General features: G+C 39.1%; 1 protein-coding gene and 1 pseudogene across 1 annotated transcript; both read right to left on the bottom strand.

Moving 5' to 3' along the window:
- Window positions 1-7,069: 7,069 nt before the first annotated feature.
- LOC121974311 (WAT1-related protein At5g07050-like) lies at window positions 7,070-8,924 on the bottom strand. The gene is made up of 7 exons (XM_042525307.1): window positions 8,672-8,924; window positions 8,536-8,598; window positions 8,350-8,466; window positions 8,029-8,278; window positions 7,778-7,936; window positions 7,542-7,693; window positions 7,070-7,455 (listed from the first exon to the last, which is right to left on the bottom strand). Exons 1-7 carry the CDS (start codon window positions 8,863-8,865, stop codon window positions 7,284-7,286), a joined length of 1,107 nt encoding a protein of 368 aa, XP_042381241.1. The 5' UTR covers window positions 8,866-8,924; the 3' UTR covers window positions 7,070-7,283.
- A 2,904-nt stretch (window positions 8,925-11,828) lies between these two features.
- Window positions 11,829-14,467, bottom strand: LOC121974312 (annotated as a pseudogene).
- Window positions 14,468-20,641: the final 6,174 nt, after the last annotated feature.

Below are 20,641 nucleotides of genomic sequence, written 5' to 3' on the forward strand. Positions count from 1 at the left end.
AGTTTGCACAAATTTCAAGCCGCATAGATCACTATGTATTAACTCTAGAGGAGTCGTTGACCTTTCCACCGAATGAAAAGGTAGTTTCGTCATTTTTGCTTCCACGCACACTTCACATTTGTGTGTATTGACGTTTGGTAATAAATTTAATTTGACGAGACGTTTAAGAGTATTATTATGCACATGTCCGAGTCGATCATGCCACAAATTAAAACACTCAACAACATAGCTGGAAGCATTTATTTTATTACCATCAATATTTCGGAGTACAGGCATTACAACCATTTTGAATAGACCCTTTTCTAGGTACCCCTTTCCTACGAAGATATTATTCTTCGTAAGTACAAAGTTGTCTGACTGGAACACTAGCCTAAATCCGACCTTAACTAGTGCCGCTCCAGAAACTAGGTTCTTACTGATGTCGGGAACATGAAGTACATCAATGAGTGTTAGCTCCTTTCCGGATGTCATCTTCAGAACAACTTTTCCGAGTCCGACAATTGGCGACGTCGTGGAATTACCCATATAGAGCTTCCTGCCATTTATCGGAGTATACTTGGAGAACATCGCCTTATCGGAACAGATATGACGAGTTGCTCCAGTATCAATGAACCACTGCTTCGGGTTGGTATCCACCAAGTTGGCTTCAAATACAACCGCAGTGAGATCCAAGTCCTCAAGAGAGGTTGCGACGTGGTTCGCAGCATCCTTTGGCCCCTTGGTTGGCTTCTTCGGGCGTCTGCAGTCCTTGGACAGGTGTCCTGCCTTTCCACAGTTGTAGCAGGATCCCTTGAACTTCTTCGCTTGTGCCTTCTTCTTGAACTGTTTCGGCTTTTTAGCGTTCGGCTCGACTAGGTTGGACATATCGTCTATAGTCCGCTTGGTTCCTCTGCAGTCGGATAACTTTCGATTATCCTCCTCTATTCGTAGCCTCAGGATCAGGTCTTGCAGCCCTATCTCCTTTTGCTTGTGCTTTAGGTAATTCTTGAAATCCTTCCATGACGGAGGGAGCTTCTCAATTACCGCAGCAACTGCGAATGACTCGTTCAGCTTCATTCCTTCAGCGTCCAGATCATGCAGTATTAATTGCATATCTTGGACTTGAGATGAGACGCTCTTTGAGTCCACCATCTTGAAATCCAGAAACCGGCCGACGATGAATTTCTTCAGTCCGGCATTTTCGGTCTTGTATTTCTTCTCAAGCGATTCCCACAAAGATTTCGCTGTCTCCAATGAACAATACACGTTATACAACGTGTTGTCCAAGGCGTTGAGAATGTAGTTGCGACACAGAAAATCTCTGTGCGTCCACGTATCGCAAGCAGCCTTGCTACCGTCCGTAGCGACTGGCGGGTCTTCCCGCAAAAACCGTACAAGGTTTAGCGTTGTTAAGTAGAACAGCATCTTCTGCTGCCATCTTTTGAAGTCGGCTCCGGTGAATTTCTCCGGCTTTTCTCCATGCGGAATGGATGTCGGAACGGCGGTCGGAACGGCCGTCGGAACAGCGGTCGGAATGGCGGTTGGAACGTCGTTGGTAGCCATATCAGTTTGTACGGAATATCGTTTACGACTGTTGTTTCCGGTAAATTCCAGAGTATGCAAACTGATCGTCGAGGCTAGTGTTCGACATTATCTCCGTAAACGATATTGCTCCGCTACGGTGCTTAACGGATTATTGCAATTCGTTCCCAAGATACAACGACGACAATCGTCTCGGAATCGTAGCACTCCGACTTCCGAGACCAGCGAACCTTCTCGTAGGCTTCTTGGACTCTTGAATGCACAAGATGAGTGAGTGAATACTTGAGGAAGAGAAGATTAAGTTGAGTGATTTGATTCCAATCTGGAGTGTTCTATTTATATAGAAGGAAGAGGCTTTAGGGAGGGGTGTGACCTTTGGGTGGATTAATCTGGGCCGTCCGGACTGAAGAGTTATAACCCTTCACATAGCCCCTTTAATCTCATCCATCAGATCTATGAGTTGTGACCCTCAGATCTATCAGCCATCGGTGGATCCATTGATCCGATGCTTCAGATCATGTCTCATCCCAAGCCGTCAGATCGTGACTCATTGTGATCCAACGCTCTAGATCGCATCACAAGCGATCCACCATACTTCTTTGATCAACGTTGATCAACGACTGCCATCCGTTCGCCCAACCAACTGTCCAGTCATCTCCCTTTGCCCACGTGCGCACGTGGCGGGTGGCGGGCTCACAGGTGCGAGCACCTGCTCGCCCCTGAGCAGAGAGTACCTGGTACTTTTCTGAGTTAACTCCTATAACTCAACATCATTAATAAGTAAGGAATGCACATCGGAAATTTCCGATGTGAGACTATTCTCCCTTGCATTTCCTTAATGAATAACCAACGTTATTTTGGGCCGACTTTGAACATTAATTTCTCATTCACCCTTAATCGGTTTTGAGCAAATTAATAGTCTAAATCTATCTACGCGAAACGTAGATTTCAATTTTGAAGTCAATTACGACTTTCAACAATTGATGGCTTCCGATTTTTTCCTCTTCAAAATCGTATTGGTCCATTTAGGCCCCAATATCCAACATAAATAAGGAAAGACGAAAGCTCATCTAGAAATGTATAAAAAGGATTTACAAGTATGAGGAACATGCAAGAAAAATATTTTTGAGTTCTAAGATTTTCTACTTTCTTACTCTCTTCTCCTGTTCTAATTTGAGCGTCGGAGGGTCAACGTTAAGGACCCCTTCCCTGATCTTGGTTTTGTTATGCAGGATCATCGAAGTCTTCTTCATGTCAATGGCTACCCCATTCCTAGTTTTCCAGCTTTCTTCATTTGGATAGGATCATGCCCAATATGAATTATGCTATGTTAACTAAGAGTGTGCAAACGAATTAAATCAAGTCAAATAATATGAAAATATTGATATTTGAATTTAACCTTGAAAAATATATATGATATTTTAAATTCAAAATACAAATAGTTTTAGCTTGAGTTCCGAAATAAAATTTAAGTTCGAGTTTGATTTGAATTGTTCACACCTTAATTTGAACATATTCAAATTATAATTCAAAATAACTTAAATTTAAATTCAATTAAAATTATTTAAATTTTAATTTAAATAAATTTAAGTTAAAATTATATAAAAATAATTAGAATTTAATTCGAGTGCAGGTCACGAGCAGCTCGTGAACAGTCGAACAAAATAGTATAGATTATAATTCATCTCAAAAAAATATTTAATAAGTTGGACTTGAATTCGATAATTTAGAATTAAATATTTTCAAATCAACTTGAAAAACCCACGAACTGACCCATTCATTTGCACACCAGTATTAACAGTGTTCACTATCTTACCAGCATATTTTAAACCTTCAATAAAATAGGTCTAACCAGAAGGCAAAAAGAAAGGGGCACATATGACGATAGCCAACATTCACTAATCACTCGAGGCGACGTGGGCTTTGGATTTGGTTGGGCTTTTATTCTTCTTGTAGGCCATTACATTGAGCATAGTTCTAGTTCGTCCTCAAATTATATATAAAAAAATAAATCATAGAATAACCCTAAATTCTAAATCTTAAATCCTAAATCCTAAACTCTAACAACCCATCCTCTCTCAGATACAACAGTGAATAATTCGTCTCCACAAAGACAATAATTGAATCTAAAGAATCAATTATGTATTCCTCATCTTCTTGTTCGGCGACAGCAGCAACGCCATCCGCAAGAATGCGATGATGATCCAAAAGCAGCATTTCCGTTACTGAAAACAGCTTCGACACGGCGAGATGTGAGTTAGTTGATCAGTAAAGCTACCAGCTTTGCTGCCACACTCGTCTCTAGCATGTGGAGAAGAAAAGCACAAAAGAGAACTTCGTGCGTCATCCATCAAATCATTTCATTCCAATTCCATCTCTCTCACCATCATTAGAACTCGCGTCATCGAGCTAATCTCATTGCTAATCCAACACACGAGCAACCAAATGGACGAGTAAATAAATCGTAAAGGTGTTGACTAGTGCCCTCTGATCAGCAACTTGGCTTGGTGGAGGCAGAAGGCTGCTCATTTGCATGCAACTGGACACAAGAATTGGTGAAGCATCTGCCTCTTTTCTACAGCAACATGATGGGGTTTCCTTTCCTCTCCTTTTTCCTATTCATGCGTAGGTTTGGTTAGTCTTGTCAAGTGAAAAGTTTGGATAGATTTGTGGATTGAAAAGCTCAAGTTATGTGGAGAATCGTTGGCGAGTAAGCTTTCTTTTAGTCTGGTTGTGTCATCGACTTTTGGGGAATTGGATGTGGAATTTGCTTTGATGATTCTCACCGGACTTGTTTAGGTGGATTTGTGGAAAACCAGTGTGTTGTTGAATCAGATGTAGGAAGAAAGAACGCAGAGATCATGTTGCATATGAACTCTGCACTATTTATATATCTTGCAAAATCTTTGTCGTCGACTATCAAATCTTTAAGTTCATAGGTGACACGCACTTGAATCTTTTGTAGTTGACTGATGGCCAACGTCTCTGTATCTCAATCAACGTAGCTTAATTAAAGAGTAAAGATTTGGATCTTTAACTTAATTAAACGTAAAAATACTAATTAATGATATTAAAAATGCTAACAAGAGAATGAGTGAATTTGAGTTACTATGCTTCTAAGACACATCAGTTGCTAATTATTACATGGATGATTTGGTTTACTTAGCTGGAAAGATAGGAGGAGGGAGGATGAAAATTATAAAATTGCTCAAGAATAATGAGTATTTCATATATATTTATTTGTTGTTTTCTCTTCGTTTTATTCAACCATGAAAGAAATAAACATGAATTACGAAAACATGGAACACAAGATCAATTGACTATTACGAATAAAATATGGTAGAATTATTGATACGGTGAATAAGTTAGAGTTCTAAAATTAGGATCAAAGTTAAAAAAGTTAGTTGATGTGGAGATTAAAGTCAAGGAGGGGTCAATACCCAGGGCCAGCATAGTTATATGACTCGGCCGAATAGTCTAATCGAGCAAACCTTTTGTCTAATCGGATCTCGAGTCCCCTTGGTTTGATGGAATCCCAAGGCGTCTTAGTTAAATTCAGAATCGAGACCTCTCGGTCTGATTGAATATCTCGATCGGCCTCCTTGTCCGAGCGGATGCCGAGTCCTCAAAGAGACTGAATCCCCAAGATGATTAACATTCCTTAGCCGACCCGACCTTGATCCCAACCCAGAGCCGTACTTGTGTTCGACGAGACCTGATGCACATACTAAAAAACTGACTCTTTTACTGCGACAAATAATAATAAAGTTCAATTTACAAATAACATATATATTAAATATATAAATAAACTAAAAATAAATATATTACATCAATAAAAAATTAATAAATATTTAAAGTAATTATATAAACACTACTGTTTTAGAGATAAAAATATTTATTAAATCCGCATAATTCAATTGTTGAATTCTTTCTTTCTCAATCGATAACATTGATATCTCATTTAGTGTATCCTATAACATTAAGACCAATACAATGGTTGCAGGCAGAAGCAAGACGACAAGTATCAACCACCATGTAATTAGATCGTAGTTCGCACAAGTGACTGAGGTAGCGTGCGACAGTCCTGTGCTACGCAATTAAGTCACACGAGCAAAGGCCAACCATCAGCCTGCATCGAGTGAGATAGCCATTGCGAGAATCGACGCAATTAGGTCGCACAAACGATCCTTGTTGCATGATCAGGTTACAATTAGTGTCACGTGTTGCAAGACGAAGAAGATGGTCGAAGAAGAAGATTATAATTACCTCTTGTTCCGTGAATCTGTGCCTTGGTAGAAAGAACACCAAAGAAGAAATCGCGTGCAAAAAAGAGCAACACCAGAAAAGAAATTACGTGCAAAGAAGAGTCATGTGTCGGTGTGTGCCTCGGAGCCATGAGAATAACTTTAACGACCATTTAGGGTATATGTCTCTCATTTAAAAATGGGTCCTTCATTGGGTTGGGCCCTAAGACGACTGTCTCTCTGGCCTCATGGAAGTTACGACTCTGTCCCAACCCCATCCGAGAACCAAGTCTGACCGAACGTTAGAGGAGACTCGACTAGCCTACCCTCAAAGCGTATAATGGTCCATCAACCCCATATCATAATATTCATGTTTGACGTTTTGTGTAACCATTATTAAAGAATCAAGGGAATATGATCTGTGCAATCCGTATTGCGGAAGCTTCTACCTTGCAAAACACAAAAATGATGGGTGTATTTAAGAAGGTTGTCAGAATGACAGAATAGTCGGTCCTTTTTTAAAAATACATCGATATTCATACATAGAGGAAAACTAGCACTACATAAGGGGTCTCTTCCTAAAGGTACAGGTAAGTTTCGCTATCAGAGTTCATTGCTCATCATCCTTGTTCTTCATTTCTTCCCTAGCACGAATAACGAGGTAAGTTACTAAAATAAGACCAATCATACTGACGATATGTCATCTTTCTCCAATTGTACCAACCAATTCTATGTATGGAGGATGGAAATTAAATCTCCATTGTACGGATTGCATATAACATTTTCCAATGATTCCTTGACAACAATTACACATAGCATTAAAAGAATTACTAGGATGATAGGTTATTGATTATTATTTCATAATGATGGGTCTTTTGGTGCTTCCAGACCTTGATGGATCCTAGTGATGTTTATGTAGCGGACTTAATGATATCCAACCGGACCTCTGTCCTGATCAAGTCTGATTGGATATACACGAGGACGTTGAATATCTATGCGGTTGAGTTAATCTTTGCCGATTCAATCCATCTTACAAAGTCTAGTCAGAGCCTTGGGAAATGTCCACTCGGAGCCTTTCTGGAGAACCAACCCAAGGCTCTCCTAGTGACTTTTACAAGTATTCGACTGGCCCTCTAAGAATCATGTTAGACCGCTCAAGTTAATCACTTGGGACTTCGACTGTCATGCCCCTCGTGTTACTGTCGCATCCTTAGGACTTTGAACAACACGCCCGTCGAGACTTTAATACTGCGTTTTAGATTCCATCTTATCAGCCGTATCAACATAGAAAGGCAAAAACTCCCTCAATGTCATTTACCTCAGAGTTCAAGTTACACGAAGCCATTTTCCAAAATCAAAACAAAATATAAATGGTGCAATCCTTCTGCTCTTATTTTGTCCTTAGAAAATGCTACACCCACTCACTATCGCACTACTCTCAAACACATCTTCCTCTCTCTCTCTCTCTCTCTCTCTCTCTCTCTCTCTCTCTCTTATTATCTCCTTCGAAGCACAAAACTACACTCCAGTACTCGTTTCTATGTCACGGTTAGCACGCTGACATCCTCTGCTTTCCTGCAAGGCCAAGGGCAGAGACATCGCCTCCATCTCTCTCTTCTCCTTGTTCTCCTTGTACTTCCCCCACAGAACTGAGTAGAGCCCCAGAACAATCAAGACTCCCCCAACAACCCTGCATGAAGAATAAATAATTACTTAGGCCTACTGACGAAGGAAACGTTAAGCTTAGAAATTAAAGGGATCGATGTAATATCTCACCCTCCGAGATAGATTTTCTCATTGAGGATGAAGGAGCCCAGGATGGCAACTATGATCATCATCAGAGGGCTGAATGCCGATGCAAACACAGGGCCTCTCTTCTCTATCACCAGCCCTTGAACATAATAAGCAACGCTGGAGGTGACGATCCCCTGCATATCGTATGTTCTAATTACTCAGTACTGCATGCCTCGGACTTGAATGGATGAATTAAGGAAGGGGGCGAAGCTAATTACAGCGTAGGCAGCAGCAAGCAGGTTCATATCGAATCCTATGCTCCAAACAGAGGGCTCGTGCTCCATCACGAGGGTGACGGCTATAGCTTGCAGCGTCCCCACGAAGCATATCCATGTCGTGAGGGAGAGCTGGGCAGAGTACTGCTTCAGTGTCACTGCCTGCACGAGTCACACATTTGTGCCGGTTAACTAACAGCTCGATTCAACTAGTTAGATGGTGTCGCAAAGCAGAGGTCTATGAGATTAAGTGCCTGAAGGACAAACAGAGACGCCCAAGCTAAGGTGGCGAGGATGAGAAAGATGGAACCCAGAAGCCATTCCTTGCTGCTTGATTCGGCTGTCGGCTGGGAGTTGGATGCACCAGAATTGCCGTGCTGGCTCCAAACCATCTCCAGAATGGGTCCTTTGTAGAGTGTCATCACCATGGCTCCGGCTACTGTGACGAGAGTTCCGACCACCTTTGCCTGGTACATCACCTTCTTTAAGTTCACCTTCTCCATCCTTATCATCACGAGCCGTCAGTACTTCATAATAAAACGAAGCGAAGATGAGAAGGATGGTTAAGTAGCTACCTGCAAAGCAATGCGATCACGAAGGTCATGGCCGGCAAGATGTTGCTCATGGCGCATGAGAAGGTAGGAGAGGTGAGCTTCAGACCAAGGTAGTAAAGATTTTGGTCTATCACAGGCCTGTAAAAATTAAGGATGAGTTTGTTTGGTGCAACAATTAACAATTCATCATCAGTGATGACTACCGACCCGAGCAATCCCAGTACGAAAATCTGCAAAAACACCCACTTGGTCATCGCCGGCCTCACCTTCCTGTGTCAGAAACAGAGCATTGTTTAGCAATAAACCGGAGAAAGGACATGGATTTTGATGGATCGTTGGGTACCGCTCGAGAATGAGAGCGAAAGGAGCGATGGAGAGTGTGGCGAAGGCGTGGCGGTAGACGACGAGGACGTAGTGGCTCATGCCGTTGGTGAGGGAGACCTTGGTGATGATGTTCATGCCGGCGTAGCCAAATTGGAGGGAGATCATGGCTACGTAGGGCTTGGCCCTGCACAGGAGCTCGGTGCAGCCCGCCATGGCCGGAAGCTGATCGAGAGAAGAAGAAATTAAAGAGCTATCGAGCGGCTTCACTTCACCCCGATGAACAATGTCCCCGGCCGAGCCGGTATTTATAGTGCATCGAGTGGGGTCCGCGACGAGGCATGCGACGAAACGTCGAAGTGCGTGGGGCCCGGATTACGTGGAGTGCGTAGTGGGGAAACGAATCGGGGCGCACAAAGGCGGAGTTGGTGCGGGCTGATGCGAGGCGCGACATGTAGTGTTCGCCACAGTGGCCGTCAATGAAACACCCACTTCCTGAAACGGGACGAAGTCAGCGCGAGCCTCTGGTGAAAGAGAAGTCGACAACCGGAGAAGAAGAAGGAGGAGGAGGAGGAGGAGGAGGAGAAGAAGAAGGAGAAGATCGTTGAGTTTGTAGCAATTCCAGAGCGCTCAGAAGCCAGAGATGACCGGAGAAAACTGCAATTATGCGACAGCAAGTTGACTTTATTATGAATACAAACATTCATTGAATTTTTAAAAAGCTAATACTACTAAATTGTAAATTTGAGAATAATCTTATATTAACTCTAATATAAATACATATTATATCGGCTGGAAAAAATAATGAAAATTTTAATATACCGTTTATAATATACCGATATATATTATAGGAATATATACTGCATATAGAAAACTTTGGTGTATATTGAAATATTTGATATATAATTATATCATATCAAATTTTTCGATATCTCAAAATATCAAATAATTCTTTTATAAATTATTTAGTGGTGTCAAATTTTAAAAATCAATACCAACACAATGTTGTATTTCGAAAACCAACAATTATTGTTGATTTCAACCCCACTAATAATATATGTGTTAGTACTCCGTATTAGTTTTGATGTAATCAACTAAGTTAAGTTAGACTCTACATTATTTGATGTCTTACGTTTGAGTATGCAGAGACTTAGGAACGTAAGAAGTTGAGCAAAAGACACGGTAGACAAGAAGAATGACACGGGAATCAAGTCGATGGGCTCGGTACATCCGAGAGTCGAGAACCTACGGAAGAGTATGTTGGTGGAGCGAGAAGGATGCACACGGCACTTCCGAGGGACGAGAAGTCAGAGCGGAAGTCTGTTCGAGGAGAAAGCCGGAATTGGATTTGGATGAGTTCAACTCTGGAAGGTTGGATCTCACCCAAGCGATCGGAGATGAAGATTGCTCGAGGAAAAGGAAGATCAACTAAGGAGTTGATCTACCTCAAGGAAGGCACCTTCCAAGTCATGGAAGGTGCCTTCCATGAACAATATCGAATGCAGCTTCCAGCATGTTGGGGGCGTCTTCCATAAACAGTGTCAAATGCGGCTTCTAGCATGTTGGAGGTGTCTTCTCTAACCGTTAGCCGAAGATAAAATCTTACCTTCGGCGGATAAAGTTTTCCACTCTAAGCGCCTTCAATCCTCTTGAAGGTGTCTTCCACCCACTAATAGGATTTTCCAGAGTTATAAAAAGGTCTCTGGACCTAGAAATTAATCAACAACTCAAGATACAATCATTTCTTAGTTTATTTCTAAATGTTCAAAGAGAGTAAGAGACTTCTCCTTCTTCAACGAAGGAGATTTTCTAATGTTTTATTTCTTGGATTAACAACCACTTATTTTGTAACTAAGTAATTCTTTTGCCTTTTTTTATTTTAATAGTTGTTCAATTAATTTATTATAATTGTATTACTAATCTAAATTGAAAGAACAAGAAAGTGACTATTTTCATTTCAGGCTATTCATCCCCTTTAGCCGACCTCACTAGGACCTAGAATATGTATATATTTTTTAATTTTGATATATTAAAAATATCAAAATATTGAAAAATTTTGGTATGAACAATATAGAATTTAATCACAATGAAAATTAGGTATATTAAAATTTTAATATAACCAAATTTTGATACGAAGTATATATTATTCAAATACTAAAACTTTTGATATTGTACATATACCACCCTAAGTCATATGATTACTAAATTCATATCCGTTCTCTCAAGACGGTCTAGTGGCTAGCGCATGAGGTGTTGCCAACTTTAGGTCTCGGGTTTTTGCTGAAGTAATGACTCATTCATACACTAGTCACTATTCCAATGACTAGTAACTATTCGTGAGATAACTCCTTCATATTAGCCCTGAGATGAATTGACAGGGGCCAATATGATTGCTAAATTGATAGTCAATTCTTCTTTACTAGTTTGTTGATGAACATGGTCAAATATATTTGAGGTCATTATTTTTTAAGTCATAGTGCGCTAGCAAACTACTACAATATTATTCACAAATGGTTGAAGAAAAAAAATGAAAAATAAACTAAAATTTCATTCCCTGAGTTTTGTGCTCCTCTTCATCAATCTAAATTTAGGGATGGAAGGGTAACTGATGCAGTAGTTCGGATCCTCTGTCCCGAAACTTCTCTGTCCTCATGTTCCATTGCCGATGGGACGGTCCAGATTACATCTCAAGGATGTCTTGCACATCACAAGGATACTGCACACATCTTAAAGATATCATGATGCCTTGAGATGTAATATGGACCGTCCGATCGGCAGTGGGACATGGGGACAGAGAAGATTCGGGACAGAGGATCCGAACTAGGGGGGGTAACATCACTATTCTAAATTGTTGATGAGAATACTTCTTATACCCTATTAAATTTTTCGGTATAAGATTTATTATTTTTTAATATACAAAAATATAAAATAATTTTTTTATAATTTTTTATTATAATTAATTTTATAAATTAATAATAAATATATATTTTTGTTTTATAATTTTAGTATATCAAAAATATTGAACAATTTAAGCATAAATGATCTAGAATTTAACTATAATTAAAATTTAATATACCAAATTTTCAATATAAATAAATATTTATTTTTCAAATATTAGAAGTTTTGTACTAGACGGTATATCACCTTACCGTCCCTCACTTCTTTAGCAAACACCCATGAACAACTGAAAACATGTTCAAATATATTTCATGTCAATATTGTTTGTCACACTACAATATTGCGCAACACTAAACCAAATCATATTGCGTTAGCAAACTACTCCTGAGTAAAGAGTAAAGAACAAAAAGAGTACGTAGGTCACCTATCCAAAAAATCTATAATATTGCCCACATCACTCTTTCAACAAGAACATGAAACACAAACATCGATACTCACACCCCACCCCACACAAATGGATGAAAAATAAAATAAAGTTAGTACTGTCACTCAGTTCCTCGCCACCATCCTCGATGCCTTCAACTCCTCCATCACTTTGGTTGCAGGGGGACACAACGCCACAGCTCCAAATTGTTCGCGAGAATACTTCTTATACACTACCTTGAGCTTCCCCTCTCCTGATGCCGCATGGGAATTCACTAATATTTGTGTACAGCCACTGCAATCATCTGTTATTTGTCAAGAAAGCATGATAGGTAGTTAATTCTTCGTGATTTAAAAGTTCACACGTACAGCAATTCTTGTTCGGAGAACCCTGTGTGGCACTTGAGCGTTTCAGTCCAAAGAGGACTCTTCTTTAGAGTGCACCGAGCTGCATACACAGATGCAGCAGCTACCATTGATGGGCAGTTGGTAACCAAAGAGTATTGCATCAAAGCTAACTCAGCGAAAAAGAACACCAAGTGTTTCATCTGCATTTTGCATTACCATTTGTAAGCTAGGATTCCACTACGATAATTGTCACCACGAGGGGCTCTCACCTCAGTGTCGCATTCTGCAGCCTTCACAAATCTGACAAGAAAGACATATGGTGTCGGCACAGTCAAGTTCCATTGAAGCTTATCCAGAATTCGCTTCTCCATTCTAAGGATCTCTTCTCTGGTGTAGGCTCTATCTGATATGCAAATGAAATCATGGACCTGCAATCAACCAGTAGACATTTTAGTTTGCAAAATCCTCATGAAAGATTGATCCCTGTGCTAGTCGGTATACCTCTGGCGCCCAAATTTCTTCGTACTTGCTGGCGATGAGCATGGCAGAAACCCCGACAAGTTGCAGTTCTCTCCTCAAAGTCCACTCCGTGGAAAGATAACGATCAATTATATACAATGTCAAGTAGAGAGTCTCAGGCATCAGCTCAAATTTATAGTGCACTTCTATTAGCCAATCGACAAGAACAGTTCGCATCTTTGCGTTGATCTCCACCTGGGAATCCATGTAGTCGCGAGGCCTGCATGAATGCTGTATAACGAGTACCAAGAAGGAGAAGGATTATTTAAGATGAACAAGATTTGAGGAACACTGCACAATGAAGTACCTCTGCGGATTTGTAGTACTTGTAGATATCTTCTACATAATCCACAACAGCCAACTGATTCTCTTTGTCAGATGCATCGATATCAATAACCATTTCCTTGAGCTTGTCAGCGAGCTCACAAGCAACCTTTATCATTTGAAGCCAAGAGAAAACAATCAAATATAGATTGATAATGTAGAAGAAATAGTGGGTCATTTACCTTGCTTCGAGCCGTCATCACAGATGTAAGAGAAGAGCTAATTACTTTCTTTCTGGAAGATCTGCGGCAGGTACTGCTACCTCTGCCAGCTTCATATTTTTTTTTCCTCATCAGAGTCAGGGCTTATCACAATGATCTCCACTTTTTGTTCCTCCTTACTTTTACCTGCGACCTTCTTAGTTGGTTTTGCACAAACTCTAGCATCTACTTGATCAGATTGAATAGTTGCAGGTTTCTGCAATTGCAACTTCTGTGCAGATTAGTAATCGGTAGAAATCTTGGTGAAAAGGAACTAACAGGAAAAGTTCTTATTCTGTACCTTATTAGCTACTGCTGCAGCAACAACATTTTGTGCATTTGCAAGAAGCTGAGTCCCGAAACTTGTGATTGAGATTCGACGCAAAGCGATTAGCAGAGGAGGGGAAGGAAATGTATTGATGTTGTTAGCAAAACAAAAAAAAGTTAAGGCTTTGGTTTAATTACTTGGTAATGGGACGGTTGACCTGGGATTCTAGCTTCCTGATGATATGAGAAATACATAAGAATTTTAATAAGATGGGGGCGGCGTACGGAAGATAAAGCACGGCGATCCTACCCTTCGACAACTCTGACATTAACTAGATTGCCGATGTCTTCAAGGGCTCGGCGATTCTTAGCATCAGCTGCCACAGCGACAGCTTTTTGCTTGCCCACTGGCGGAAGCCCACCTAAAACAATCGGATTGCGAAGAACGTATCAATCTATAAAGCCTGATTTGCAGAAAATGCATGTGGAAATACCCAAAATGAAAGATAAATAAGGATAAATGTCTTTCCTAAAAACAAAATAACCAAAAGAAGAGATCTTTACCTTTCTGATGCTGCAAGACCAGTTCCTGACGCTTGGAAGCCATGGAGTCCTTCTCTTCAGCGATTCCTTCTTCCTCTTGCTCTCTTTGTCGAAAGAGACTCGCGAACACAGAGGAAAAGAACGAGTGGAGCCGAGCCGCCTTGGACTCCCCTTCAGCTCTCAGATTAGCCGCCACGGTGGGACTCAGAGAGATGCCGGAGAGGGAGAAGAACCCAGATCTCCGCTCTTTGGCGCTTTCGCCACTCCGCTCCTCGTCTCTGTTTTCGAATCGATCAACGGTCCTCCAACAAAGTAATTTTAAAAAGGGGAAGAAGCAGTGGCCTGCGGAGCGTGCTCCAACGGTCGACTTGCCACCTTTAATCCAACGGCTGAGGCGTGCGGTGGCTAAATAATTAGCCGTTGGGTGATAAAATCGCTTTTTTTTTTTTTTTTTTTTTTTGCAAACGATTAAGAATAATTTTCTTCCCGTTCTACTGTTATATTATCATCTTTTCACGTGACAAAAGATGATTCACTCGCTCTCAGCGTCCCTGTCAACTCGAAGGAGGTAAATCACGGATGACTACTAGTCATTAGTGTAAATGATCAAGACATGAGGGAGGTTATGCTCGGTCACACCGAGTTTCGATCCCAAGATCTCATATGACAACACCCCATGTCTTAACCATCGCACCGTCCCGAGAGGACTATTATCATCTTTTCACGATCACATAACAAATGACAAATTGGTAAATTGTCATAAAATTGATTTGGACAATACTATTATGAATGTCGATATCAGATTGAAATTTGTATGAGTTTGCATCAGTCGAAATTGATGCCCATAAATCACTGCACTACTCAATTCTACAACATGCTGGATACTCGAGCTAAAGCTAGTGAAAATGGGAATCCCGTTGAGGGATACAAATGATGAGGGCATGCAAAAGCAGTTCTCAAACAGGGACTTAGGTGGAATGACTCGTGTAAAAATTGATTCTTTTTAAGATGATTATTATTTATTAAAAAAATTGGTGAAATCGAATAGAATAGTAAACTAAATGTTAACATTTTAAAGTCTTGTTATTTTACGGGAACTCCAATTCATCGCTTGCATGGTAATCTAAGAGGATTCTAAGAGCATCTTTAATATTAAAAAATATTGAATATAAATAATGTTGAAATAGAAAGAAACGTTGAGAAGAGACAATGACTAATTTTACAGTCGTTGTTCAATGTATAGAATTTTTTTAATTAAAACAATTCTATAAATATGTCATGAATTATTATTTTTTTATTCATCATCACTTCATTCTCCATTTCATTTGTCCTTTTATTCTTAATTTGTATTCAACACGGACAAAAATTTCAATACTTTCTTTACAAATCTTTTGAATTCTTCAAATATGGGAGAAAATACATCTCTTCAAAATACTCCCATTCCTCCAAACCATGGTGCCCAATATCATCAAATTTTTTTTCTCACATGCAATACCGTCTAAATTTTCAAATATTTCATATGTTCCATAGGGTCTTCCAAATTTCTCAAATTCCTAAAGTTCTCAAAATTTTTCCCTCCCCTTTCAGAGTAACGCTGCCTCAACTCCATTTGGTATGTATTCACGCCAAGATTGGTCAGCCATGAGCAATTAATTTGGGATGTCTTCTCTCCCTTTCGTATTTTCATCTCCTCAATCATTAGCCATATTTTTGAATGAAGCAAGAAGGGCTACTATTGATCCATCTATCAGCGACATAGAACCTCTAACGTCATTGATCTTGTTCGAAAGCCGAAGGTAGAAAGCTAGGGATGTGGTGGCTTTGTTGACCGACTGTAGACCTTGCTCCACTCTGCAAAACAAGTAATGTTAGTGTCGAGCCAGGGAAGGGGTCCCTGGCGTTGGTCCTCTGACGCTCAAGTCAGTCACCGGAATAGTGGAAGAAAGTGGAGCAACAGTAACTCTAACGCAAATAGTGAATAACGCGTACCTCCGCCGATGATGGACCCCCTTTTATATAGAGTCTTATTGGGTGATGTGGACACTCCTTGAGGCATGGACACGTTCTCTAATATATCCTTTGAAGGGATCTGTCAGGAAAGTACCTTTAATATCATACCTTAATAGGGCATACATATCCCTGACAAGACAGTAAAAGTTTTTGTCGTACGATCTGTCTATCGATCATGCCTCGTGTCAACAGCACTATCTCCTAGAAGGATGTCGAGAGATACGACCATAGTCTGCTGCTTAGCCAAGCGGGGTAGCCGCTCGACTGGGCCTCCCCCACATCGATGGCTCGGTCCTATTGCTCCGCTCAACCGAGACTCCTTCGCTCTGTCGGCTTCAAAGAGATGACAAGGGTCCCCCTGCTTGGCGGAGGGGGGTAGTCGCTCGGCTGGGATCCCTCCGCTATGTCGACCTCATTTGCTCTTCCCCGCGGTGATTGTGTAATAGCATGCCCTCCCCCGTTCGGACAAGCTCTCCGTTCTCCTTAGTGTCATGCTGCTCCATACTGAGCGTCTGATTATCTTATCATATTATCTTGAGCTGGATGGATGGTCCGCTCGGTCATATGTCTCCTACCGATCAGGCACTGACTGTCGCGACCAACCATTGCAATCGTCTTCCGTTCAGCCCTTTGACACCATGACGTTGACCACCTTGACTTAGACCTCCTCCTTGGCAGTTGACCCCGTGCCAAGTGGGCCTCCCTATATCACCACATTAGTCATCATATGTTCCAACATCTCAGTGGCCACCACACTCATCACAAGAACAGCGTGAGGTTGAACCAGAGAAAGATCGATTCGAAACCAAGATTTTAGTCTCTTGATGAAGACATGGTTCTTGCGAAGTCATGGGCAACTATCAGTACCGACGCAGTTATTGGTAATGATTAGAAAGATCAAGCCTTTTGGAAATACATAGTTGATTACTATAATAAACATCAGCCCATTGGAACTATAGAGAGAAGCTATCAGGTGCTAAAATCGCATTACTATAAGTTTGCGCCGATGGTAAATGAATTTTCTACCACCTATAATAATTTGTATATTCATCGTCAAAACGGATGGAGTGACAAGAATGTGTTGGAGAATGCACTGAATATGTGGAAAGACAATAGTAAAAATAAAGATTTCAAGTATATGCATGTGTAGATGATTCTCAAAAAGTATGAGAAATATGCTCCACAATCAGTTGCTCATTCATCTAACAAGAAGGCAAGGACACCCGAATCGGGGGGAGCATCAAATTCAAATTCAGATACGAGTGTTGATGTGTATGACTCTAAAGCCCGCATTCATCCTATAGAGCAAAGAGCAGTAAAGAGAAAGGGTAAATCCAAAGTCAGAGTGTAACACAATAGAATCCTTGACAAAGAATACAAGATATTAAATGGAAAAAATGGCTTTGCGAAAAGTTGAGATGTTTAGATTATGAAATTCTTATGAAGGATATTAATGAGATGATATCAGGATAACTTCGAATATATGAGAAAATAGTTGGAAAAATTAATCAAAGACATGTCCTGGAGTAGATGTGTTTAAGTTTAGTTTTTTATATTATTATAATTTATAACTTTTTATTTGATGTATGGTAATATTTATATATTTATTTAATTACTAATGTTATTTCGATGGATTTAAATTTTATAAAAATTTATAAAGTAAAATACTAAGGAGATACAAAAATATGTATATAATGAAAAAAATGTGAGACCTCATGAATAAGTTGTTGAGAATTTTTTTATAGTGGAGAATAATAAAAGGGTTTTTATTTTGATGTGACATTAACGTTTTAGTGAAGGAGCTCTTGAAGGTATCTATAATTGTGGATGAACTAAACAAGTCATCTATGGTTAAAAGAAAGTGGAATGACAAAGTTCACCATGAAGGAAATCTTGGGGACAACTGAGAACTTTCTCTGACGCTAAAGATTGAACAAGGAGAGTTTGCGATAGTTTGAAGGGATGCTTGAAGATGACACTCCAATTGTAGTTAAGCGTGCCAAAAATGTTAGTGGATTCCTTCCGAATAAATGTAGAACTTGAAGTTGGTGATTTGTACGGATCATTTATGGCCATAAGTGTTGATTTCCCGATTAAATTACTGATAGATTGGTGGTCGGATTACTTAATTATTTGGAAGAAAATGATAAGCAAATAGTATTTGTTGATATATTTTAAATAGTTATTACAAAAGTCTCAAAATATGATAAATAAAAAATAATAATTATAAGATAATTACTTTATGGTGTTTTATAATTATATAATTTAATATATTTGTTTTTTTTATCAATTATATTATATTACATCCTAATTACTCTCTCGTCAAAATACCGACAAAAAAATTACCCGACTTATCTTTCTATTACAAATCTACATAAATACAAAATATAAAAATAAATTGCTTTACTAAATGTCAAAAAATGAAACGGCACCACTAGTTGAATGCAAGATCATAAACCATAGGCAACAATATGAAATTCTCTACAATTTTTACCAACGATTCAGGTAAAAGAACCAAACAGAAATCCTTACCTTCTTAAAGTGGCTAACTTAAAAAAAAAAAATTGGATAGGAATATATTATTATTTCCGTTAATTCGGTGGAAAACCGAATTAAGTAATATTTTAGCAATTTAATTTATTCAATTTTTATTAAAAAATTCAATCGATTTGATTAAATAAAGATTTTTTTTTATCTAAAAAATTATCAATTCTAGAGAGTATTCCTTGATAAGGAATGATCTATATTTGCCCTTAACACTTACAAATTCTTAATTTAAGGTATTGGATTGTAAAATATAAATTTGGTCATAGACATTGCAAACTATTAAGACTATTTTTATCCTCATTTAAATTTATATAAATATAAATTTATATATTATGAATGTTGATTCAGAGATATATAATTAATGTGGGTTTGCATCATCCGAAATTTATGCTTTCATGCTCATGGCTAGCTGAGCTACACAATTCTACAACATGATGGACCCGAGCTAAATCTAGTGAGAATGGGAGTCCCGTTGAAGGATACGATGAGGTCTTGCAAAAGCAGTTCACAAATAGGGATGTGAGGGAATGCCTTTTGTAAAGATTGATTTTTTAAAATATTATTATTTTATTAAAAAATTGCTGAATCCAAAATTAAGGGGGTGTTTGGTTGATGTGTTTGGGAACGAGGGAATAGAATGATAGTAAAAAATAGTGTTTGGATTGTAGGTTTGGAATCATATTTTGGGAATGATTACCAGATTTATGGAAATCAATCAAACACATATAATTTGATGGGTTTCATTTTCATTCCTATTCTCATTCCACCTTACTATCAAACTCATACTCATATATAGTCATTCCCATCATTTAACCAAACGCCCCCTAAATGTTAAAACTCTAAAGTGGTGTTATTTTACCGAAACTCCAGTTCCATGGTAATCTAAGGCGATACCAAGGAAGCGATTCATTATGGCGGAAAGAAAGTGGGATTTATCGTGGAGGAAATTTTGAAAGTAACTAAGAAATCTCTACCGCTTAGCATAAATGGTAAGTGTATGATAGTTTATCTATAGTAGATAAGGTTCGAGTCCCAAAGAATGCATCATCTTTGTTCATCCCTGTGCTTCTGATGAACCTTCTTCCATCAACATGGGGTCGTCACTTGGAAGGTCGTTAATATGACATTTCCATATTTTTTTTAAACAACTAACCTTTGGCAATGCTAAAGATTGGTCAAGGAGGGATAGTTTACAAGGGATGTTTGACGAGGACACTCCGATTGCAGATTGCAATTAAGCATGCCAAAAAAGTTAGAGGATTCCTTCTAACCATTCCAGTTCATTGGACAACCTAAGATTAATGTGGAACTTCAAGCTTGATGATTTGTGTGGACCCAACCATTTAAGTGTTGAATTATGTAGTGAGATAAAAATTCTAGCACAGATTGAACACCTAAATTTGGTCGGATTCCTTGGTTAATTGGAACACAATGATGAGTGAGTAGTAGTGATTGTTGTTATATTTCTAATGGTTATTTACAAAAGTTTAGAAAACTTTGAAAATAATAATTATAAGATAATTATTTTATGATGCTTTACAATTATAAGATTTTATATTATTATCTACAATATCCTAACTCGGATCTAGGCATAATCTCAATGATTAATTATATTATTATCTAGAACATCCTAGCTCCGCTCTAGACATCATCTCAACTAAAAATTATATTATTGTCCAGAACATCTAGCTCCACCGTAGGCATGATCTTGATTAGAAGACTTTTTTTTCGTAGGGGCCGTTGGGCGGCGGAACCCGCCTTTTGCAGCATTGATTAGAAGACTTTTGGTGACCAAAATTGCAAAACTAATTGAAAAGAGGATTAAAATTTTACTGGGGAAGAACTTGGAGAGTGATGATAGGGAAGAGAAGTAGGGATTGCTTGGGTTTCCCACTTATCTTTTAATAGTCCTT

The sequence above is a fragment of the Zingiber officinale genome, chromosome 4B (assembly GCF_018446385.1).
Source record: "Zingiber officinale cultivar Zhangliang chromosome 4B, Zo_v1.1, whole genome shotgun sequence".
In the NCBI taxonomy this organism is placed as follows: Eukaryota; Viridiplantae; Streptophyta; class Magnoliopsida; order Zingiberales; family Zingiberaceae; genus Zingiber; species Zingiber officinale.

What these genes read in the sequence shown, in the direction of transcription:
- LOC121974311 (XM_042525307.1), bottom strand. Translation starts at nt 8,865, where the DNA reads ATGGCGGGCTGCACCGAGCTCCTGTGCAGGGCCAAGCCCTACGTAGCC. An exon ending in CGTCTCTGTTTGTCCTTCAG is followed by an intron (nt 7,937 to 8,028) that starts GCACTTAATCTC and finishes TGACTCGTGCAG; the next exon opens with GCAGTGACACTGAAGCAGTA. An exon ending in TGCTTGCTGCTGCCTACGCT is followed by an intron (nt 7,694 to 7,777) that starts GTAATTAGCTTC and finishes TACGATATGCAG; the next exon opens with GGGATCGTCACCTCCAGCGT.